Source organism: Galeopterus variegatus, unplaced genomic scaffold, assembly GCF_000696425.1.
Source record: "Galeopterus variegatus unplaced genomic scaffold, G_variegatus-3.0.2 Scaffold120, whole genome shotgun sequence".
Taxonomy (NCBI): Eukaryota; Metazoa; Chordata; class Mammalia; order Dermoptera; family Cynocephalidae; genus Galeopterus; species Galeopterus variegatus.
In genome coordinates this window covers 484,316-510,320 of record NW_007726231.1, presented here as the reverse complement: position 1 = coordinate 510,320, position 26,005 = coordinate 484,316, and the positions used below count along the sequence as shown (strand labels likewise).

General features: G+C 37.1%; 2 protein-coding genes across 11 annotated transcripts in view; both read left to right on the top strand.

The window, feature by feature from the left end:
- CADPS2 (Ca++-dependent secretion activator 2) overlaps positions 1–26,005 on the top strand; it is a 506,787-nt gene that overhangs the window by 144,125 nt on the left and 336,657 nt on the right. For 4 of the 10 annotated variants that reach the window (XM_008587849.1, XM_008587844.1, XM_008587837.1 and 1 more), the window contains exon 1: positions 19,719–20,816. The exons of the other annotated variants lie outside the window; for them this stretch is intronic. In XM_008587849.1, the coding sequence (XP_008586071.1) occupies positions 19,719–20,816 (1,098 nt within the window). Of the gene's footprint in view, positions 1–19,718; positions 20,817–26,005 lie in introns of those variants that run through there. 10 annotated transcript variants of the gene reach the window in all.
- On the top strand, positions 15,075–16,061 carry RNF148 (ring finger protein 148). The gene has a single exon (XM_008587817.1). It carries the CDS (start codon positions 15,075–15,077, stop codon positions 15,984–15,986), a length of 912 nt encoding a protein of 303 aa, XP_008586039.1. The 3' UTR covers positions 15,987–16,061.

Below are 26,005 nucleotides of genomic sequence, written 5' to 3'. Positions count from 1 at the left end.
GTTTTCCCCCCCCCCCCCCCCGCAACGAATTTGCTGCAAAGTTACAGAAAAAAAGTTGTTTTAAAGAGTTTTTCAGGGCTGACACCGTGGCTTACTCAAGAGAGTGCGGCGCTGGTAGTGCTGAAGCCACGGGTTCGGATCCTATATAGGGATGGCCGGTGCGCTCACTGGCTGAGTGTGGTGTGGACAACACCATACCGAGGGTTGCAATCCCCTTACCAGTCAGAGAAAAAAAAAAAAAAAAGTTTTTCATATTGAGTTGCAGATAAAAGGTTATGGCCCTTAGTAAAATCTAGGGAAGAAAAATCACGTTATTATTGCTTCTTTCAGGGCCAGGGTGGGTGATTTGATGACTTTAATCTTCAGGGATACTTTGCTAAGGGCAGACCATGTAGGGTTTTTCCTTTAGATCTTTGCACTGTGGTTGGTTTTGATAGTTGTACAATTTGCCTTTTTTTTTTTTTTTTTTTTTTTTTTTTGGCTATTGATTGTGTGAGAGGTTTTAAGCCTTATACCAGGGATAATTTTGACCGTAGCAGGTGAGTACATCCATACATCCATCTCTGTCCACGGCAAAGCAGCTCTTTTTTTAGAGGCAGTACTATACACCCCAGACCTTATTCAAAGGAGCATGACCTCAGTTTGGACTGTGTGTGGAACAGAGAATCTTTTCATGTTTTTAAGGCACAGGCAGAACAGTATTTGCTGTGTTTAAATTGCCAGGCACAGAAATCCCACATGGGTTACAGAGGAGCCTAATGTGGATTCATGTGGCTTGTCCACAGGCTCAAGTCACTGCTCTACCAGTGATTGGACAGTGGATGATTAATACATGAGTGTTTGTTTGTTTGTTTATTTGACCAAATTTTTTAAAAAAATTTTCTTTCACAGTAGAGATCAATAGCACACAGTATATTTAACACTAACAAAATTATTTTCAAGAAAATACAGAATCAAGCAATAGTGACTTTCTAAATCTGTATACTTCATAGTCTACCACAAAATAGGCCAAAATTCAGTATTAAATAAATAGATATTTTTTCCCTAATAAAATTTTTTTCAACAGTTTTTCTAAGGAAATACTTCATAAGACTTTGTTTACATTCTTTTTTATAACAGTGGCAAGAACAGTGAGGGTTCTCAGTTATGACATGTATCCACAGTACTGGGGTTTGTAACACTGTGTAGACAGACTACACTGTACTCTGTGAAGCATGGTTTTCTGGGAGTGAGGCTTTCTCATCTGGAACTTTGGTTCCATTATGGTTGTGCTTTGCCTGTGCAGTTCACATAAATACAGAGAAAATCTGCCTGCCTACCAGAGAAAACACTGGGACTAAAGACCACCAGTCAAGGAAATAGTATTAAAGGATGCACCACAGGGCCATTGCCCTTCTATTCTCTGCTGACTTCGGTATCCCTGGATGTCCAGTGTGTGTTGACCATGAACACCCCGAGCCAGTTTTATTATTATTTACATATTTTTTTAAAATATTGCATCTTAAAAATATTTAAAAGCAAACAACCCCTTCACTAATTTGATTGGATCTTCTATAATTAACCTTTATGATTGAGTTAAAGAATAAAAGAGATGTGTGCATAATTGGCAAAATGAATAGTGCTCCACGTATTACAGATGTAATCATAGCTGGTGCTTATTAGAAAACCCCAACAGTGCATTTCCTGTAGTGAATTAAGGGCTTTAAATATATATATACATATATATAATATATACATATATATGAAAAGTGGGGTGTTAAGCATCAAAAACACTGTTCTTGGTTATTATCCAAAATGGAAAATAATCATGCATCTGCAACTAGTTATAAAAAAAAAGAAGGGTAATTGGGCTACGAGATATTCAGATAGACATTGGGATCAAGTCCTGGATCATCCACTTAACTAGCTGTATGATGTCTATCAGATTTCTTGCTTGATAAATGAGATTCTAATAGTATCTGCTTCATTGCATTATTGTACATTTTAAATGCAATGAGACTTAAAGTGCTAAGAACCAAGCATTCAGTAAAGACTCAAATTGAAACTTGTTACCATTATTAATAGTGGAGCATTATAAGTTACTATTGCTCAATAAATTACAAGTACTATACTTGAGGTATTAGCTAGTGCAGTTTGTAAGAACATTATACTAATCACCTTCAGGGTAAATAGACTTATTCCTGTATATGGCAGTGGATTTTGTTCTAGTATACTCTCGATGATTTGTTCCTTATGCCTAGTAACCCACCTTTACTATATGTGTTTTTCTTGAGGCATAAAAGTAAAAAAAGCGAATTTTGTGTCGCTCAATCTTTCTAGTTTATCACTGGATTTTTTTCTACAATTGTTTCACCTATGGTTCTGTTCCTTGTTTGATTTTATTAAATAAGTGATGAGAGTAAAGTATTAAAGAAAAAAATAAATTTACCAAAATCACTTAAAATACAAACTTACATAATGTGAAATGTAGAAAATTGAGCTAAAAACTAAGACAACTGGAAACAATTCAAAAGTTGTAGAGTGAATAGAAATGTCCATTTTATGTACCTGTAGGTAAAACCTGCCACTCATATGTACTTTCAGATTAACCGTATCACTTTTCCTCCTGATTTATACAGAATATTAATTATCTGTTTTTCCCACCTGCATGATCTGTTAGTATAACCTTCTCAGTCAATAAACACCAGCTGGAACAAAAGTAATTCACCTCTAGGCTTCTCTTGTCCAGAACTGGCTTTTTGTGTGGATTATATAAACACTTTTGCTTTCTCACATAATGTTAACTTCCTCTTTTCCCTAAATCTCAAATTAAATTTTGAATCATTGGTAATGTGAATGTTCTTCTTGCAGTTTGCCATGGATTAATAATGTAACAATTAGTTGATAAAGCAAGGCTCTTTGCCAACGCATTGAAAAATTCTGTGCCAAGGAGATCTAATCAAAAGCTTCTTTGTTTTACATCTTTGTTTTGATTGGAGGTCTGTGGGTGTGAGGGAACAAAAAAATACCTTTTATTTGAGGTTGGCCTATACATTATAACTAAGATATTCATAGTAAGTAAGCTTGGCATCTATTTTCATGCATCCTTTATGAATCATGAAATACTTTGTCCCTAATGGGCAATCAAATTAATTGTTTAGCTGGAGATGTTAGCACGCATTTATGTAAATAGATCACGAATCTTTAAGAGTTTAGTGTTATACATGGAAAAGTGATACCAATATTTTTTCTCAACATGATGACTTCCTTAGAATTAGAAGGTTGAGAAAGTCCCTTAAAGACTGTGGCATCATTCTTAACTGGTTAAGTAAGTGAATAAGACTGTGATATAAAGTTAATGATGACTACTGGTGGTGAACACATATCAATCTCATTTCATCCTTATAAGCATCCTAAAAATTTGCTACCGTCGTTATCCCTGTTTTACATGTAAGGAAATTAAAGCATATAAGTTTAGATAATCTGCCCAAGGTTGCAGAGTTGGTGTAGATACAGGATTTAAATAAAGCAGTCTGGGTTAAGAATTAACAATTTTTATTCTTGGTAAAACTAAGGAGACCAACTATAAAAACTTACATTGAAAAAAAAAAAGATTTGTTTTTAAATATTAAATGTAAAGTCTCTGTGAGGTATGAATCAAGGAAGCTTTTACTATGAACAAATGTACTACATTGGCTGCTTTATCTTCAATTGCATGAAATATACTAGGCAAAGTGGTATCTTAGGATGTCATAAGCACATGTGAGTAATCTGCCCCATCTTGGGGCAGGATTTATCTTTTAGTGTGCAATAGTCTGAATGTTTGTGTTCCCTCGGAATGTTGAAATCTTAACCCCCAGGTTATTAGGAGGTGGGGCCTTTGGGAAGTGATTAGATCATGGGTGTGGGACCCTCAGGACTGGGATTAGTGTTCTTATAAAAGAGGCCTGAGAGAGATCTCTTACCCCTTCCCACCATATGAGAACACAGCAAGAAGGTGCCCATCTATGAGCTAGACAGCAGGCCCTCACCAGACACCAAATCCATTTTTATCTTGGACTTTCCAGGCTCCAGAACACTGGGAGATAAATTCCTGTCATTTATATGCTACCCAGTTTATGGCATTTTATTATTGCAGCCCAAACAGACTAAGACACTGTGCTTCTCCAGCACTTACTTCATACCTTATTTAGGGTATTTATCACTCTGGAGTGTCAGCTTCTTGGATAAGATAGTATCTTGACCTCATCTTTGAATCCCTGAGTACATGGAATGAAAGATTTATAAGGTCAGGAAATTGTTCTTTTTTTGATCACTGCTTTAGTCTTAGCACCTAGTACTGTGCATATAGTAGGTTCTTGATGAAGATTTGAATGAATGAGTGAAAGAATCAATAGTGTAGTTATTGAGAAGATGTTCTTGGATTGTACTCCTAGAGGGGATACAAAAAAACAGTAGGACATGGCAGGTTCTTAATCATGCCAGAGAATCACCTTTATTACATTGAATGAAACAAGTAATTGATTTTATACAAATCAGTACAAAAGGCCCTGTAGGAATACAAAGGAATATAGCAAAGTCCTATCCTCAAAAATCTTATAATTTGAGAGATAAGGACAACCTGTGTGAGAGTGGAAAAAGGTAAATTATCATTGTTTTCAGTACATGGAGAAAAGTGTCACAAGGCAGTATACATATTATTTTGTAAGAAAGGATGCAGAAAAATAAAGAAAATGGTGCTTATTTCTTAAAAGATATAAGAATATTTATTTTTAATTCAAGAAGTACATATATGTTATACATACTATTTTTACTGTAAAATATAAATATGAAAAATGTAAAAATATATTGTGACATTTCACTTAATATAATTTTCTCCAAGTCCATCCATGTTGTTGCAAATAGTAGTATTTTATTCTTTTTTAGAACAGAGTGGAATTCCACTGTGTAGATGTACCACAGTTTCCATATCCACTCATCTGATGATAAGTCAGGCACAGAAAGAGAAATACCACATGCTCTCACTTATTTGTGGGAGCTAAAAAAATAAATAAACAAATACACAAGCAAATGGGTGGGGAGTGGGGAAGAAGACACAACAATCACAATTCCTTGAACTTGTTAAGACAAGTGAACAGGTTGATGGGTGGTGGGGGGAGAGGAAGGGAGAGGGAGGAATTGGTAAAGGGACACGAAAATCAACTACATTGTATATTGATAAAATAAAATAAATAAAATAAAATAAAAATATATTGTGATAGTTTACTGTAGAAAGAGCTTAATTTGGACTGGATTAATCAGAGAAACTTTGTGGGGCTTGCTGGATTTGACTGTATCTTGGGTTAGGAATGGAAGACATTATGGGTTGGAGAGAGAGTTAGATGCAATTAGAAATTTTTGCTTTGAATATTACTGCTGATATGATGTTACCTTGAGGTACCAAGGTGTACATAATTAATCTGACATAGGTTTCTCCTGATAATGACCACTTGGGGCTTATGGCTTAGATAGATATAGATAGCAATATACTTATATCTATATAGAGAGAAATAGATACAGATATATGTATTTATATAAAAGATAGTTAAAGGAGGATTTTTAACCCAGTAGAAGTTGCTTGCTTATATAGTAGAAATAGTTGTTACTTTATGGCTGCATGTTATTCCATATTTATTCAATTTTTCAGATACAGAGATATGGATGGAATTTTTTCTTGGCTTTTGGAGAGGAAATGTAAGACAGATCACCTGTGATGTTAAATAAGCTTTTTTCTGGACAACTGTTGTCACTGTAATTTTAAGCTGAGGGGAAGACTTGTCAAATCATTGCTTGTTCTATTTTTTTAAAAAATAGTTGTATAAAGCATAGGTTGCAAAAGCTGCTGATATGTCTTAATATTTTGAAGAGTAAGTGCTTGAAAAGTCAAATATTTGTCAGGGACCCTGAGCAAGTTTTATTGTGCTAGTATAAGGACAGGAGGGTGGAAACAGGATTTTAAAAAATGAATTAGGGGCCGAGCCCGTGGCGCACTCGGGAGAGTGCGGCACTGGGAGCACAGTAGCGCTCCCGCCGTGGGTTCAGATCCTATATAGGGATGACCGGTGCACTCACAGCGCTCACTGGCTGAGCATGGTGCGGCCGATCTCAAAAAAGGACAAAAAAAAAAAAAAAAATGAATTAGACAAGACCACGTCTCACAAGGTGTTCTAAACCAAGTGAAAGTATAGACAGATATATAAGCACCTAACCATAATTATGAAATTTAAATAATTGTCAAATGGGTATAGATATAATGTGTTGTAGAAGCAGGTTGTTTGGCCAGGGAGATCATGAAAGGGAAATTGAGATGGATTTTGAAGGATGAGAAGAATTTTATTAGGTATAAAATGGAAGAAAGAGGCTTTTTAGGTTTGGGAAGGGAAAGAAAGGCCCATTTATTGAGCACCTACCAAGTTAGCAGTGTGCTTGGTGATTTACAAAAAGAAGTGAAATATATCATCTAATACTCACCATAGCCCGTAGAGGCAGGTGTTACTTCCTCATCTTACAGATGAGAAAACTGAGGCTCAGTGTGGTTCATCTCACACAGCTAAGCATGCAGCAGAGACTGGATTTCATGCAGGTCTGCACATGGCTCAGTGCTTCACTACACCGTTTCTGCTAGTGTGATATCTCCATATTCATGTTTTTCCTTACCTGCCACTTCCCAGGAGGGATTAAATTACCAAATAAATGAGAAAGGGTTTTGTGACCTGTGAAGTGGAAAAAAGTAAGGGATCTAAATGGTAAAATCTCCTTAATCACCTCTGCCCTGCTATTTCTATCTATGAAGAGCTCACTCAGAGTTCACCATGCTCCATGGGACTTGTATTAGGAACTGACAAAGCTTCTGCAAACCTTCAGTGACTGTGGCTTAGGAAGGTCTAGAATCTATTTTAAGGCTTTAGGACAGCTTTGAAATGTCAGTCTCAAAAACAGCCTCCCCAGCCATGTGGTCCTCATCCTTGTATCTTATTAACAAGGGAAGAATAGCCTGTTTACAAGTTCTAGCAGAAATTCAAAGGATTCTGCTTGGGTATGTTTTTTTCCTCTTTCAAGTATATGGTCTATTCTCCACACCCTCAAGCAAAATTCCAGTTAATATTAGGACATATTGTATTCAAGGCTCAAACAAAGGTAACAATACCAACAAATACTGTCTTTAATCTTGTATTTACTTAAGGGTATTCAGCTCCTTCAACTACACCTTTAATGCAGAGACCACAGTGTGAGGTTTTCCCCCCATTGCTTCCCAGAGTAGTAGTAATGAGTTTCTACTCTGTTGATTACCATTCTCTCTTCTAACTTGGTAAACTGACTGAGAGGAAAAAAATTGTTTTCAGTTTAGTCTTAAAGTTATGTAGACCTTGACTTGAATTCAGAATGAAGATGAGAGTGCAATGCATGTTGTTTGTGTTGTGCCCATTACAATTTAGTCATATTCCAAATGCTTATTTATTTTTGCATCAAGGTATGGCCACAAGAAATCAAACTTATGAGTATTAAATAGGAATTAAAGGTTGAACAATTATGCATATTTTAACTATTTGTACTCTTACTGAAATTATCACCCTATGAAGAAAAAACTAAGTACGTACATCATTGCATGAGGATATTACAGGTCAGAATACAGAGGATAATGACAGAGGATAATGACACAATCAGTTCAAATCAAACTTTATTGAAATGATGATGTGCTAGTTAGTATGCTAAAAGCTGGGTATTAAAAAGATGAGAATAAGATTTAATCCCAGCTCTCAAGGAGGTTACGAGAGTAGATAATTTTGTACAGGGAACTGTATCAACTGCTATTGCTGCATGATAAACTACTCTAAAACACCATGGCTTTAAAGAGTCAGCACCTGTTATTGCTCAGTAGTCTGTGGATGGGCTAGAAGATTCTTCAGGTATTGGCTAGACCCACTCATGTGCCTATGGTCACTTTAGGACTATAAAGGCAGCTCTGCTCTTCTTGGGCTCTCATAGATGTTTGCCTGTCTGTAGGTTGATCTAGGGTGGCCTCAGCATGGACAGCTGGGCTTTCCTCCAAATAGTTTCTCATTCTCTATCAGACTAGCATTGTTCACTTGAGGGTGACAGGATTTCAAGGAAGTGAGGGGAAGAATGCAAGGCCTCCTGAGGCATAGGCTTGGCATTGATACACCATCACTTCTGCTGCAGTCTGTTGACCAGCCTAAGCTACCAGGCCTTCTAGATGCAAGGGATGTGGAAAGAAATTTCACCTCTTCATGGGAAGACCTTCTGAGCCACATTGCAAGGGGTCATTGGTACAGAGAGAGAAATAACAGGGTCAATTTTGCAATCACTGTGCCATAGAGACAGATTAAGTTTTGTAGAGGGTACAAACCCTGTATGAGGTAATATGTACTGACTTACAGTAGGCGCACAAGAACCTCTAAGCCATTTGAATTAAAGAAGCATACATTTCAGGACTGACACTAGTAGAAAATGAGATTGGATTGAAGGAAGGGAGGACCAATTCTGGAGAGTCCTGTATGCATTTTTAGAAGCTTGGGTGTTGTCCTTTGGATAGGAGGAGCCATCTAGGGTTTCAAGCAAACAGGAATGCCATTGTAAACTTCCTTACTTTTTTTAAAGGTTGCTCTGGCAACAGAATGAATTCAATGTGAGCAAAACTGTGGTGGGAGATTAGATAAAATGCTGTTGCAAAATTCTAGACAGTGAGAATGATTATGAAGGCCAGAACAAAAGCAGTGGAAAGTGTTCCTCTAAGTGTGGTAAACTTGACCATGTTGATCATTCAGACAAACCCTTTTGAGCCAGGTCACTGTTAGCTTGAGAAACATCAATGAGTATTGCCTTTGTTTAATGTCACAAAGGCCTCTTGGAGCTTAAGAACTATAATACACGTTAATCTTTCCTCACACATTCCACCATTGACCATACAGGCAAATAGATTAGAATAGTAATCCTAGTTTACCAATGTACATCAAAAAGTTTGTGGAAAGATTAGCATTATCTTTTAATTCTGTTTTTCCACAAACTTTTTGAAGGACCCTCATACATAGCTAAGGAATTATGGTTAGTGATATGATGATTTAAAATGCACTGTTTGTTTTGGCTGTTTTTTCTTCCTAATATACTTAATTACCAGAACTTTTAATAATATTGCATTATTATATCGGTTAGCATAAATAATAATGAATGAAGATCCTGAGTAAATTTTGTGATTTTCTGTAGACATAATGACCTGCCTTCACCCGATTTCCAGTCTTTTCTGCTATCCTGGCAGTTGAATTTTCTTTACGTGAATCCTAAATTCAGCCCCACTTTGGCCTAGTAACATAGCCCAGCTGTAGGCAGAGGAAATATTCAGGACTCTTCTAGAAGTTTCTAGGATCAGTTATTATTTTGGCTTGGCTCTGGTCCTACATTTAACAGGGTTTTCAGGGTCCCTGCTCTCTGCTAGTGAGTTTTTCACCAGTGGGATACAGGCTTCCTGAGGCCGCACTCCAGGGCCAGCTCCTTAGTTGTCCAGTGCTGACTAGGCTTGCAGGGGCCTGTCCATGCGCTGCCTGTTGCAGAACCTCTGAGGTCTGGAGCTCAATTAAGAGCTTCCTGATGGCACATGTCCTACCTGTACTTTCTCCTGTCTCCTATCCCCATCACTGTCCTCTGTCACACACATCTGGTTGGAATTTGAAAACTCAGATTTGTGAGTACTTGTTACCAAGTTAATAGACTTCTTACCATGCTCCCATGTGCCTGTGGTGTTACTTCTGGCGTTTTCAGTTATCTGTACCTGCCTTGTTCCAGTATATGAATATAGAGGTAATACAAAAACTCACATATACTTTTTAAAAAAATTTACTGTATTCTGTGTTTAGCATATTCAGAACTCTCTTTCCTGGATTCAGAAAGGTTAAAAGTATATTTGTGTTTAAAACTTTTTTCCTATAATTAATGCATGCATGTCTGAGAGAACATGTGAGAGTAGTGATTATGAACATGTGAGAGAATTATGGGACAAATTCAGAAGAGAAGACTACATTAATTTTCATAAGAATTTACCAATTATCAATCAAATGTAATGAAATTTGAAAGTAAAATTTTATTGGTCAATGGATGAATGGATAAAGAAATTGTGGTATGTATATACGATGGAATATTATTCAGCCTTAAAAAAGATCTTGCCATTTGCCACAACATGGATGGATCTGGAGGACATTATGCCTAGTGAAATAAGCCAGACACAGGAAAAAAAATATGGCATGATTTCACTTACATTTGGAATCTTAAAAAAAACAAAATTAAATATATAGATGTAGAGAATAAAACAGTGGTTACCAGGGTCGGGGAGGGGGGAAGAAATGGGGAGATGTAGGTCAAAGGATACAAAGTAGCAAATATATAGGATGAACAAGGTGACAGGTATAATGTCAACATGAGGACTACAGTTAATAACAGTGTACGATATTCAGGATTTTTGCTAAATGATCAAATTATAGCCTCTAGTGGGGGTGGGGGGTAGAAATGGGTGACTGCATGAGATGATGCATATGTTAATTTGTTCCAATATAGTAACCACTATATTATATTTATGTATCTTATAACATCATGTATATTTTAAATATACACAATAAAATTTATTTTAAAAAAGTACATATAGGGGCCGGCCCGGTGGCACACTCGGTTGAGTGCAGTGCTTGGGAGCGTGGTGGCGCTCCCGCTGAGGGTTCGGATCCCATCTAGAGACCAGTCCGTTCAGTGGCTGAGCGCGGTGCGGGCACGACACCGAGGGTTGCAATCCCGTTGCCGGTCACGAAAAAAGACAAAAAGGGGAAAAAAAAAAAAAAAGTACATATAGAGATTAGAATTATAGTTGGTACAATTCAGAAGTGCCTTTTATATAATAGTTTTATCACATGACACTATGAAGTTTTTTTTAAAACCACTTAAGTATTAGTTATAATCAGAGGGAATGTTTGCCAAAATAATATATATGTTAGAAAACAACACACACAAAATTTTATTCTTGTAAAAATAAAGATTTCGCTTTCAGAAAAAAATTTATCATTAGCATTATTTGCTTTTTTGTTACTCTCAGTAAACTACTTACACTCAATATTCTGTTCCACCTAAATCCCATTACAATGTACTTAATTCTTTGCAGGAAGCTTACATAGTTGTCTTTTTTGGGGCTTAAATGCAACGTAAGTGTGTTTTGTGGACCCTAGAGATCTCCGGTAATACACAGCCCTGGATACTATGACTTGTGGGGTAATTTATTGAAGCCCTTTTGGTTTTCCCTACATCTTAGAGATGCTGTCTATGCAGTGTGAACATATCCTAGCTGTTTTTCTATATCAGGGTACAGATTTATGCAAGTGTGAACATTCTTACTGGTAGGAGTCAAAGAATAGCAGAGGGGTAGAAATCAGTTGATTTCCCCCCCCCCCCCATCCCCCATTTAATGTTGTTATAACCGTCTAGAAATTTTAACTGGAACCTAGAAGTTCTAGGATGCATACATATGTATGACAAATTTGCATGTAACTATTCTCCTGCATAGATGATGACCTCATTAAGGACAGGGCCATGTTGGGTAACCTTTAACATAGACTTTGGCTCATGTTAGTATCTTGTGTATAGTGCATATTGTATGTTTGTTGTGGTAAATGGTTACTTAAGTATAATTCCACTGGGTGAACCTCAGGAATTTAGAGCCTGTAGCTGCCATTGTGTTTAACTACTCTCCTTCTAGTTCGCACCTTTTCCCCTTGGTAGCAGAGCACTGAAATCTTCACTCTCCCTCTGGTTATGTGTTCAGCCAGGGAAGGAGCTCTCACAGCAGAATAAATCATGATTAACAAGCCAGTCATGATGATTCCACTCCAATCTCCAGGGCTTCTATTAAGCATGGGTTTGTGAAGTAATTCTAGCCAAAGACACATTGAGGGATGTCTGGTAAGTTTCTGGAAAAAAATTTTCCTTGCTCTTAAGAAGAGATAGGGGACAAGAAATGTCTCTTTCTGCTTCTGTTATCTGTCTGTTGAAACTTGCATGAACAGCCCCCTTGGGAGGTCTTGAAAGGAGCCAACATAAGAGGAAAACCAGTATACTTAAAGAGACAGAATGGAAAGATGTAAAGAGCAGAGGTTTTGGGACCACCGGATCAACCAATCCTGGTAATATGTTTCAGTTCTCCTTAGCCTACCTGAAAGGTTTAACAAAATGAAAAACTCTATACTTGGCTGTTAAAAAGAAAGTCCAAGCATTGAACAAATGAGCTAAGAGGAACAGATTACAGTAGCTTCGGTCATCCAGTCCCTTTCTCTCTCCCTTGGAAGGAAGATGTTTGGATCTGGTTTTGATAAAACGGATGCAATTTGTAATCACACTTCATGGACTAATGGGCTGCTTGTACAGATCTCTGCTGCTCCTATTCCAGGGAAAACTAGAGAAGTGGAGTTGCATTGAGGGCATCATCCTTGATGGTATATTGCCAATTATAAAAGCTTACTCCATGATGAGAGCTCTGACCTGATCATCCCAAGGCTGCTCCATTGCATCATGCTTTCTTAACCTTACTATTAACATTTTGGACCAGATAATTCCTTTTCATGTGGAACTGTTCTGTGCATTTTAAGATGTTTAGCAGCACCCCTGGCCTCTACTCACTAGATGCCAGTAGCATTCACTGGTTGTGCCAATCAAAAATGTCTCCAGAAATAGCCAAATATCTCCTGGGAGGCATTGCCCCTCGCCTGAGCACCATTATGTTAAAGATAGAGGATTGTTTCTTACAGGTGCATTTTGTCCTAAGACAGGGATAGACAGGGAGTTCTAGCTACCATTGCCTTAACCACTTAACTCACTGCACTAATTCACAAAAGTGCGGTGAATTAACAAGTCCTTCAAATTGGGCCTTTCGACCATACAAAGAACGTCTTTGATTTGAGATGTGTTTGGAGTCAAGATATAGTTAATGTTTAAACTCTTCACCCTTAAAAAATCAGCCAAATAAAAAAGCAAGGTCAGAATTACATTATTTTTTTAATCCCACCCCAAAGGTTAAATAATCACAAATTTAGCAAATAGCATCTAATATGATGTTATACTGCCTTCTTAGTGAGGCTTCACTTTGTCACTGTTAAGTCAGCTAGGAATTCACACTCCATTTGAACATGGGAAATGTTTACTTGTAAGGACAGTTGAAATATGAACTAAATTACACCTGATTAAAATCATATAAATGGGACAAGTTGACTGATTCCCATTTTATTAAAAATAATATATATAGTAACTAAAATATTATAGGTCACGGAGTACAATAAATACTTTTCTCAAAACAACAAAACTCTCCCAACATGCCTATGATTTAAATGTTTGGGTCCATTTTGCACACTAGGGTCTTTCTGTATCCCTAGGTACATAGAGAAGTGTCTTATACATTGTAGATTATAAATTTTTGAGTGGGTTTTGCCAATTTATTGCCTCCCTGAAACAGACTTCAGGTCAATATTTTAAATAAAAGCAGACAAACTTTAAAGCAGTAAAGATACTGTAGTTCGCAGAAATAATGTGATATGTGATCATCGTGGTCATCCCTTTTACTAAGTTTATTAGTTCAACTGTCAAAATAACTGACTTGTATTAGTCCATTAGTGTTGCTTGTAACCGAAATACCTGAAACTGGGTTATTTATAAAAAACAATACTTAACTGCTTATGCTTTTGGAGCCTCGGAAGTCCAAAGTCCAGGTAGCATATCTAGTGAGGGCCTTGTTGGTGGGTGGTGACTCTTCACAGCAATGCAGGATGTCACATGGCAGGAGCAGAGAGACAGCTAACTCCTCACTCTTCCTCCTTTTAAAGCCATCAGAACAACACCCATGACCACCATTACACCATCAATGGATTAATCCGTTCATGAGGGTACAGTCCTCACAACCTAAACACCTTTTAAAAGTCTACTTTTCAATTACCATAGTAGGATTTCCCACTGTCTTAACACTGCTGTTTCTTCTGCCTGAAATCTTCTTACCCTGTTCTTTGCTTTGCTAATTCTGATTTACCTTTCAAGTCTCCAACGAAGTATCGCTTTCTTAGAGAAGTGTTTCCTGGCCCCCTAATTTAAGTTTGGCCTCCTTTTTCATTTATTCTTTCTCTAGGTACTCTGTGCTTTCTTTTCAGAGCCCTTAACACAATTTTCAGTTATATGTGTTTGTTTAAAATCTGCCCTCATTAGATAACAAGGTCTACGAGAGTAGGATCCTGTCTGTTTTCTTCTCCAATATATGCTCTGTGAGTAGTATTTGCCTAGCACATAGGTTCTCAGAAGCTATTTCAATGAATAAAGTTGCGGTTGCCTTGCAGGATGGGACTACATCAGGCTAAATGTGAGTTTATAGTCCATTTTTCTCATGTTGAATCTTTAGGCCTGGGATAAGCATCTAATGTTGGAAGTGAGCGAGAATGATTTGCTGCTACTTCCCACAGGATGGCATGCAGGGTGGTGTAGCATCATACATGGGAACTGGCAATTGGCCAGGTAGGTGCACTAATACATGAATGATTTGTATTTTTGCCTCATAGCTAGAGAAACAAATAGCGTGAAGTGGCTAGGTAGCTTTTCAGTCTATTCAGATCTAGAAAAGAAACTCAAGGCTTTAAAAAAATTATTTATTGCCTTAGAGTTTATTCAAATTGTTATATATCTTGTCTCAATGCTTAGTAGCTTTTTAACCAATGGGATTTCAGTATGCAGTGCAGTAATATAAACTCTTGGATTGGCCTATCTACCTCTGATGTCACAATTTCCTCATTAGGAAGTCATAATTTTCTTGAAATCACATTGTACTATTAACAACCCTTGTTATTTTGTTTCACTATAAGTAAGATAATCTACCAAAAATAAAAATGCTGGAAAGAGCAAGATATTTTTGATCCACTCAGACCTGTGTATTTACGTGTTTATTAATCTACTGCCAACAATTGAAGCTAGCTTCTTTACTTTCTTTTACAACTGATGTTTTATTTTTCATGTTTGTCAGTTAATAGGCAAATGGAGGAATGAACCTACTTAGAATAACTCCTTCAACTAATAGTTCCATTTCATCTCGACTATGGAGACTCAGCATCTTTCTACTACTTAGCCTTCCTGACTCAAAAGGAAGAGCCATTTGGACAGCTCACCTGAATATAACTTTTCAGGTGGGAGATCGGATTATATCACAATTAGGAGACAGTGGAGTATTTGGGAATCATTCTCCTCTGGAAAGGGTGTCCGGTGCAGTGGTACTTCCTGAAAGATGGAATCAGAATGCTTGCAACCCTTTGACCAATTTCAGTAGGCCTGAACAGGCAGACTCTTGGCTGGCCCTCATTGAGCGGGGAGGCTGCACTTTTACACAAAAAATCAATGTGGCAGCAGAGAAGGGAGCAAATGGGGTGATCATCTATAATTATCCAGGTACGGGCAACAAAGTATTTCCCATGTCTCACCGTGGAACGGAAAATATAGTCGCAGTGATGATCAGCAACCTGAAAGGCATGGAACTGTTGCGCTTGATTGAGAAAGGAGTCTATGTGACAATCGTCATTGAAGTGGGAAGAATGCAAATGCCCTGGTTGAGCCATTATGTCATGTCCCTGTTTACCATCCTGGCTGCCACAATTGCCTACCTTTTCTTGTGCTGTGCCTGGAGACCTAGAGCTCACAATTCTTCCATGGGGAGGCAAAGACAGATAAAGAGAGATGTGAAGAAAGCTATTGGTCAGCTTCAACTGCGAGTGCTCAAAGAAGGGGATAAGGAACTAGATCCAAATGAAAACAATTGTGTTGTTTGCTTTGATATATACAAACCTCGAGATGTAGTACGTATTTTAACTTGCAAACATTTTTTCCATAAGGCATGTATTGACCCCTGGCTTTTAGCTCATCGGACATGCCCCATGTGCAAGTATGACATTCTGAAAACTTAAGAAATCCTGGGACTCTTCTGAAGATGTAACCAGATCTTTCCAAAGATTAGGATTAAGTGAATTCTTATTGTACTTTCTGTAGAGAGAAAATTTCAACTTCAGCTTCTCTACCCAAGTACCAAAGAAGGTGAAATTCGTGTGTTTTAACAATAAAGTTCCATATCATGCCAAGCTATTTGAACTTGTCTTTCTAATCAGTTGTAATTGTCATACATTTTTGCCCTTATCAAAATAAGAACACTAAAATATGTTAAAAACAATGTTAATCTTTATCTTCAAATCACTATGATTCTGGCATTGATGCTACAGAGAATGAGCCACACTATTGTAAGTTTCCTTTTTTAAAATTCTAAGTTTTGTTCCATAAACTATTTTTTTTTAATTGAACAGTTTTTAATTAAAAATGGTGTCATTTTGTATATATAATTTTTTAAAATATTTTATTTTATTTTATTTTGTCGAAGAACTGTGAGAAATACATTTCTGTTTATAAGTTACTCAGGTTATAGTACTTGGTTACAGTAGCCCAAATGGACTGAGACAGTCTAAATGTCTGTCTGTATGCCAGGACCACACTGTTTTGATACTATAGTTTTTATTTATTTATTTATTATTTTTCAAAATTTTTTATTTTATTTTGTCAATATACAATGTGGTTGATTATTGTGGGCCATTACTGAAACCTCCCTCCCTCGTCCTTCTCCCCCCTCCCTCCCAACAACCTCATATCTGTTCGCTTGTCATATCAACTTCAAGGAATTGTAATTGTTGTGTCTTCTTCCCTTCCTGCCCCAGTTTATTTGTGTATTTATTTATTTATTTTTAGCTCCCACAAGTAAGTGAGAACATGTGATATTTCTCTTTCTGTGCCTGACTTGTTTCACTTAATATAATTCTCTCTAGGTCCATCTATGTTGTTGCAAATGGCAGTACTACATTCTTTTTTATAGCAGAGTACTATTCCATTGTGTAGATATACCACATTTTCTGTATCCACTCATCTGATGATGGACATTTGGGCTGGTTCCAACTCTTGACTTTTGTAAAGAGTGCTGCAATGAACATTGGGGTACAGGTATACCTTCGACTTGATGATTTCCATTCCTCTGGGTATATTCCCAGCAGTGGGATAGCTGGGTCATATGGTAGATCTATCTGCAATTGTTTGAGGAACCTCCATACCATTTTCCATAGAGGCTGCACCATTTTGCAGTCCCACCAACAATGTATGAGAGTTCCTTTTCCTCCACAACCTCACCAGCATTTATCGTTCAGAGTCTTTTGGATTTTAGCCATCCTAACTGGAGTGAGATGGTGTCTCAGTGTGGTTTTGATTTGCATTTCCCGAATGCTGAGTGATGTTGAGCACTTTTTCATATGTCTTTTGGCTATTCGTATATCTTCCCTAGAGAAATGCCTATTTAGCTCTTTTGTCCATTTTTCAATTGGATTACTTGTTTTTTTCTTGTAAAGTTGTTTGAGTTCCTTCTATATTCTAGATATTAATCCTTTGTCAGATGTATATTTTGCAAATATTTTTTCCCACTCTGTTGGCTGTCTTTTAACTCTGTTAATTGTTTCTTTTGCTGTGCAGAAGCTTTTTAGTATAGGATTCTATCTTGATTTCATTCCCCATGGCTAATTAATTTTATTAACACCCCGGAAATCTGGTTTCCAAAACTACTGACTAGTGAGTAATGTGTTCTAAATAATTATTTTATAAAATAGTAATTTTGGTTATGTAACTAAATATGTTTTAAATTATTATAGCCCTCTCTTAGGGTAACATTGCAAATGTTCACCTCTGTTGCCAGAGCTCTTTAAATCCTAGCATAGTGAATCAGCTATGGTAGCAGACTTCCCGTCTAGAAGTGTCTCTAGTAAATGCTTTTTTCTTTTCTTCTCCAAATGATAGTATTTCCCTGTTTGGAGAATTTTGATAACATAAAGCAGAGCTGAAATTTTTTTTCAATTGCCTGTTCATATTGTTTATTTTTCCTTATTTTGCCTCTTCTAACTGATGAATAAGCAATCGTGTAATAATGAGAGGCTGAAAGGTTTGGGTTCTGTTGTGCTGATGAAAATCTTTCTGGATGATATGCTGAACCTTTGTCCAACTCAGATGGTACCTTGTGAGTCTACACACTGTACTACACTTAAAAAAAAGGGCATTATGTGGAAATGAAATCAGATTAATGGACTTTGGGATAGAAAAATCAACCATTATAAGCTGAATACATCAGTATTCTTTTTTATGCTACTTTTTGTTGAGTCCCTAGGGCTCTTTGCTCCTTTCTCTTCCTTGCCTCAAATTACCATGCTATTATTCATATTTTATAAGTACCGCCTTCCTTCAGTCCCATCCAGAAGTGTCTCTTAGCATTGCATGCATAGTGGCCAGACATTTATGTTCAAGGTCAGAATCCTTGGCTTTGGTTTCCAAGCTGGTTGGGAGGGAAGGGGGAAAAAAAAACGTAATTGAGACACACCTCCCAAAAAATGTATCACAACAGCATGGCTGTCTGTGTTTATTAGTTCACACTTTATTTTTTAGCTTCAAAGTCATAATGTGACTTCCATTAATGTTCCTCCATTGGCATGAAGGTAGCAAAAATGTAGGCAGAGCTGACAGTGTATGTGGGATCTTCCACCAGGGATGTTTGTTGAGTTCAGCAAAAATTTCTGTTAAAAGCATTTATTTATGTCCTGTAACAGTCTCTGATTTCAATGGCCAACTTTAAGTGGGGACCTTGAAGTTTTTCTTTTTAAAATCGATAGCTACATTTAAAAAAATGAATTGTGCTAAACTGATACCGCTATATTTAATCTTTCCTCCTATACCCTTTCTTCCTTCAAAATATTGTTAGGTTAGTGAGAGATGTCAGGGTCTGCAGAGAAATGATCTTCCCTGGATATTAATCTTTCCTGTCTTGACTCGTCATCCACGTGTACCATCGATGTGAGTGAGGACGTGAGGCTAAAATAAATTGAGCAGGATACCCTATTTTTAAAAATCAAAACCAACAAACTTCTGAGAAGTCTTGTATTAAATAAATGTAGTATAATAGTTTATATTAAAAAATTAACATTTTGACCAAATATGATATAAAAGTAATGTTACCACTTATACCTCACATTTGCCCATACTGCTAATTTTTTATCATTCTTTTTTTTTTTAACTTACCATTTTCTTGGAAATATTTTCTTCACTTGTTGTGAAGAAAAACAATTGTGTAGCATTCTTGCACATGATTTCAGGTTTTAAAGAGCATGTGTTGTATGAATTTTATATTTAGTTTTTAGTTTAATGATCTATCTGCTACCATTATATGTAGTTCAGTGATTGAATCCGTTTCATAACAATGTAGAAATCACTCTTAACAACATTTGAAACATTTAAGCCAATAAGTTTACAGCATGCCCTAAGCTCTTATCTAATTGGCTGCTTTGTCTTTTATGTCATAATCACATTATGCAACAGTAAGCAGTATGTAGATTTACAGGACTGAGACTGGGATTTTATTTCTCGATCTAAAGTTTCTCTCATTCTAATAAAACATCTGAAACTCATAAGACATCCTTAAGAATTTCATACAAAAACATGCTGGAAGAAGGTGGGTCTTGTTTTCACCCAGATGATTATTTTCTCTTCCTTATTTTAAATTGATTGCCAACAAATGTGGAAACCACGTCTTACTGGGTTGGTCCTTAAGTCACCAGGAAAAGAGAGAGATGAATCTACTCAAGACTGGCACTTGGAGAAACAACACTGCACCTTCCTGGCTTCTGAAATTCAGTTTTCTTTGGCTGTTTAGTCAGAACTGTTGTAGAGCGAGTGCTGGTTGGACGGCGTACATGAACATATCGTTCCACATTGGGAATCGCATGGTGTCAGAGTTGGGGGAGACTGGAGTATTTGGAACAAGCTCTGCTTTGAAGAGAATGATGGGAGTTATAGTGCCACCAGAGGGAAAACCCCAAAATGCATGTAATCCCAAAACCAGTTTCAGCCGATCAAAGAACTCAGAGAAGTGGCTCGCACTTATTGAACGAGGAGGTTGTACCTTCACACAGAAAATTAAGGTGGCAACCGAGAAGGGAGCCAGTGGAGTGATCATCTATAACTTTCCAGGAACTGGCAATCAGGTTTTCCCCATGTCTCATCAAGCATTTGAAGATATCGTTGTGGTGATGATTGGTAACTTAAAAGGCATGGAAATTTTGCATTTAATTCAGAAGGGCGTTTACGTCACAGTCACGGTTGAAGTAGGGAGAAAACGCATCCTATGGATGAATCACTACTTTGTTTCTTTCATGTTCATCACAAGCACTATGTTAATATATTTCATCTCTTATCATATTCGAAGACTTTGGGTAGCAAGGATTCAGACCAGGAGGTGGCGGCGATTAACAACAGATCTCAAGAAAGCATTTGGCCAGCTCCAAGTTCGGGTATTAAAAGAGGGGGATGAGGAAGTAAATCCAAATGGAGATAGCTGCATAGTTTGCTTTGAACTTTATAAGCCTAATGATACAGTTTGTATTCTGACTTGCAAACACTTTTTCCACAAGAATTGCATTGATCCCTGGATTCTAGCCCATGGGACATGTCCCATGTGTAAATGTGACATTCTTAAAGCTTTGGGGATTCAAATAGATGTTGAAGATGGAACAGAATCTTTGCGAGTTCTAATGTCCAGTGCGTTACCTGAAACCCTATCACCTAATGAAGAGGAGACAAATATTGAGCCTCCTTCAGCAAGAATGTTAGATAAAGTGACCCATGTGGAGGAGAACCCTACTTCACAGAATGACAACCAACCTAATTCAGTAAGGGACAATATCCATCCTTCACCTTTAGCATGACCTTTGAGGAAATGGATTAAACCAGTTAGGTCCTAGTACTGATAAGAAGTTTGTTCGAAGTGTGGTTTTTGTGTCCTTTTTTGTTGCTTTGGTAATTTTCTGCATTGTCAAGCCTTAAAGACAGAAAAAAGAAAAAAGGCCTGGCAGGATTTTTAAAATTTCTGACCTTTGCTAGATGTAACTTTTTGTCAATGTATGTTACTCCTGTGAGTGTACATGTGTTTATTTCTGTGTATACATTCATGTTAAAACCAAGGACAAACTTTTTTCCCTAAATATTTTTAAAACATATATTGGGCTCTATTTTGTTAAGAAAATTGTTAATATACTTGTATGTTCAGTCCAATACACAAATTAACAAGTTGAACAAACAAATTAACTTTTACTTGCTAAGATGAGTAAAAATTATCTTTTGATAATATATTTATTGCACAATATATCAATTTTGAAGTCATTGAGCTTTTTTTTAAAAACTTTGGCATGAAAATTTTGCTGTACAGAATTTTATTACTCTTATTCTTGATAAACAGTTCTGTTCAAGCAGTTAATACATTTTATGTGATCTGCATCTGCATAATGGGAGCAATTTTAAAAATTAGGTACTAGTGCTCTTTAAGTGAACACCACATTTTCAGTGCCCAGTATTGCTTATCATAATTGTTACATGTTTACAGTACATAGAAAGATTTAAATGATAAAGAATTCCTATGATATTTATTCATGGTGTATTTACTTCCCATGAGTTCCATCCCACTCCCTAATTTATTTTTTGCCATTAAATAAAATACTTAAAATATGCCAGATTATTTTGGAGGTAAGTAGCACAATATAGAAATTATTATTATGACTTTTGGGATTATGTTTGCTTTGTTCACTATATTCCCAGGGTCTAGCACAGTGTCTGGCACTCAAGTTTTTTGAATGAGTAAGTGAATGAGTGAATAATAATAAATATCTTTTCTTATAATGCAACTATTATGTGTTAATCTGAAAAACTGGGCAGTTTATCTCAATCATACAAAATAATGAAAAATTAATGCTGAAAATTTCATCCTAAATCACTTTGTCAAAATATAAAATTATAATTTTAGCTGAGAATTTACTGACATTTTAGTATGCAGAATTTTATTGAGGAGCTTTGAACTCTAAGGCTAACACTGTGATTTGAATTATTGAGCACCCCTAGTGAGAGACCTGGTGAAGAGGAACTTTTTGAGTTGCTTAGTGCTAACAATACAGGAATTCAGAGACAGGCAGGAGAGTAGTAGTTGGCTGTAACTGCGACCCCAAGACTATTTGAAGAAGGGGCATGCAACTAAAGCTGAGGAGAATCAAAACAGAGCACAAACTGGCCAGATGACCAGGTGGAGGTGATGTTTTGCTTGGTACACACAGGCTTTTTTACACACAATACTGGAGAGGATTGATGATGTTAATCACAATAACTATTCTTTGAAAGAACTGCATAGCAGCACTGCTACTGGGGGATTTAGCAGGAACACTGTTTCAAGTGTCATTTTGAGTTTACCCTGGGAGAGTAAAGTCATCCTTGAGAAAATGAGGAACACACTGAAGGGAAAGGACACTGAGGACCCTATGAGAGCCACCCCTGAGAGGATTGGCTCCTAACTGAGGATAAACTGTCATTCTTAGACTAGCCACTGTTGATGTCTCTGCCACTAGAGGCTAGCAGCTGGTGGCAGTGGATAGAGGTTTCCACTAGTTGCCCAAGAGAATCACTGGAGCTCTGGAAATGATTGCATCTCCTAGTGTTGGCAGTCCCCAGACCCAGAGGTCTAGGATTATTACAGCTCTGAGAACTGTTAGCAAATTCCTGTGGGTACTTATTCTAGGATAGATCTGGCACTGGAGGGATTTGTTTGCTCTTCCCACAAACAGTGCCATTGTGTTCTCTTTCCATTCTTCCTCTGCATCCTCACTGACTTCTTTCCATTTCTTCTCTCCTTTTCTTTTCCTTTGTTCCTCATTGTTGACCTCCAACCCAAACATCCAAGAAATTAGCATGTGCACACTTTTATAGTAAGATGGATTTTTTTAGTATGGACACTTAATATTTAACATAGTGAGCTTGTTTTGATTTGAGAATTTTCAATGGATTTTCTTTAAAGGGTAGTTAGAATCTGTATTTGAGGTGGGAACCAAAGGGTCAAGTCAAAAAACTTGGAAACTGTCACTGCTGAATGCTTACCATGTGCCAGGCAGTGGACTAAGTGCTTTCCAAGCTGTGCTTATATCTCAGAACAAAACTGCAGTTTTAATCCTTGTCTTTAGAATGTTGTAAACAGATCAATAAACCACTTTTACTCTGGGTTTAATAACTAGGACCTGGAAATAGCACTGCTATGTCAAATGTTAGTTATTATCTATTGTAGTAGATTTTTACCTATTCTGTGGGCTGCACCATTTTCTCTTGTATCTAGTGATGCGAACATATTTTGCCATAATGACATAGGACTGTAATGTGAATTATTTTGCCCCTAAAAGCAGTGTCATAATGGGTTTCCCTTGCACTTTTCCTGTTTTATGTGCTTTTTCATTCTTTGGTAATAACATTTTTTATTCCTCACCCCCTGCTCAGTAGGGAATTGTTGTGCCTTACAGAAATTAGGCTTGCTTGTTTCATTATTACTGGGATAAATTAGGTTTAATATCTCACTAAAGTGAAAAATATTCTGAAGTACTTTACATCTGTTTGGGTGATGCCATAGGTGGTTATTTATATGGTACCTCTTATTACAAAACACATTGCACTGATAATATTCCTGTCTGTCGCTATAGAATTATTATAATGCAATTGTCCTATAGAGTGATGTTGGTTAGCCATTATTTGCAACAATGTGAACCCTTCAAAGGATTTAGTGAGCCAGGATTCTGGCTTTTCTGATGAGATGTGAGGTTAATGTACACCTAATGTGTTTTTTCCTTCTCCTAACTCACTGGTTTTTGAAGCAGCATGTGGGAATTGAACAGGGAAAGAGGTCAGATTAGGGGGAAGCATTGAATCAAAAAGAGGAAGTATTCACACGTTGCTAGTGTGGAGGAGTCATTTTAATGGCAGTTTCATCCTCCCACTCCTTCATTTTTTATGAGAACCTGTTTTTTGTATTTTAAAAATAACTTTGTTTTTTTGGTTTTGCTTTTAATGCATCTTCCTTTAATGTTTAGTTCTTAGTGATGAAAAATAAGCATTATAGATTATTACATTTACTAGCACTGAAATACCTTAAAATACATACCTGGTTTTCTAAAAGGCAAGAACTTTTGGGGGGGAAGGAGGAAAATGTACTTTAACTTTACAGAAATGGACGAGCAGATATTAGGATTATTCACAGATGTAAGAGTTGTTCAATCACAGTCTGTCCACCAAAACCTTCCCTTTTCATAGCTACGCTACAGCTTATCACGCCTCTGTCCACAGTTATGGTGTCATCTTTGTATGTCCCTTGATGATTTCAGCTGCTCCCATGAACATTCTTCAATATTGATGAAGGCCAGGGAAACCCTGATTTCAAAACTACACTGTAACCATTTCCAATTCAGCAACGCCCCTTTGTTGCCACACATCAGGTTCAGTCCTCTTTGAAAACTTCCCAACTTGTAGCATCTTTCTCTGAATTCCCTTGATTTCTCTTCTCCACCACTTCTTCAGGCTTGTTTTCAGTTCTACTTCTAAGCAGAGTTTGCTTTAACCATCCATCTCTTTCCAGTTCATCTCTTCTTTCTAGCTTCAGTCTGAAATCAACTGTAAGCTGGTTTAGCTTTACTCTCCCAAGGGTGACTGAATTCCTTGCCTCCTGCAGTTTTTCTGTGGTATCATTTGCCTGCTCTGAAACATCCTTGCTATTTGCTTGTGGTACTTCTGTTCCAGAGCAGCCACTTATTACTCAAGTTGTAGTGTTTGGTTATTAGCTGGTTTCAACCAGATCTGTGCTTCTGTTTAAAAATTCTCAATCTTTTAACTCCCTTTTCTAGTCCTCATAGAGCAGTACTTCCAAGACTTGGCTGCACATACGAATCACCTGAAGAGCTTTTAAAAAATCTCAGTGCCCAGGCTGTGCCCAAGACCTCTGGGCTGGGAACCTGACATCAGTATTTTTTGAAGTTGCCCAGGTTGTTCCAATGTGCACACAAGATTGAGACCACTGCCAGCGGGGTGTTCCAAAGAGCCTTTGCACTAAGAGCCTTTGACATGTTTTCACTTTACTGAAAATATTTAGGTAGAAATAAAAACATCAAGGTAGAAAGAGTTAAATTTCATGGAGAGGCATTGATAAAGGCTTCTGGGAGTATAAAGGAATGGATTTCAGCTGGAGAAACAAGAGACAAAGAAGAAAATCACATCTATAATGGCACTGCTGAGTTGGGAAGAAAGGCATTCTACTGAAGGGAAAAGAGAGAACAGCAGTGTTTTATAAAGAAGCTTTGAGTGTCATGTGAAATTTTGGTAAACAGACTTGAAAAGGAAGACAGGGAACTCCAGAGGCTGTTTCAGTAATCCATTAGTGGTAAGGTGAAAATATGAACTATGTCAGTGGTAGGTGAAATTGGGTGGGTCTTCTCTGAGATAATATGTTCTTTGATGATTGTGTTTGCTGATAGGAATTTTCTACTTTATTTTTGATGAACAGGTAATGTTGATTTCCAAACTTCTTTATACTTGTAACCTTCATCTTAGATTTGTCTCCAGTTTAGCAGCATACCATGGATGTAGAAGACATGGGCATAGGAAAAGAGAAGTTGAGGAAGTGAAGAGTCAGGGATGGCCCATTGGTTTCTGGCTTGGGCCACTAGGTCAGTGACGCCATTCAGTGAGATAGAAAATAACTGGCGAAGCAAGTTTGGGATGGAAGAGTTTGAATTTTGAGTATTCCAAATTTGAGGAAACCTTAGAACTTCTAGGTGATGTTTACTACGCAGCTGAAAATATAGGTCTTTACTAATTAAGTGAAATAAATGTAAACATTTAGCAAAAGTCTTGATACATAGCATTAAATTGTGATTTACTAACAAAAAATCCATCTGTCAATTAAATTTACACTAGGGGTGATTCTACTATTATGCAAATCTTAATGTTACTCTTTTGGGCCCCCTAAATTTGTAGTATCCTTATTTACAATGATGTGTGACTTTTT

Bases quoted from the DNA above. Each gene is read 5' to 3' on its own strand.
- RNF148 (XM_008587817.1), top strand. From the start codon at position 15,075: ATGAACCTACTTAGAATAACTCCTTCAACTAATAGTTCCATTTCATCT.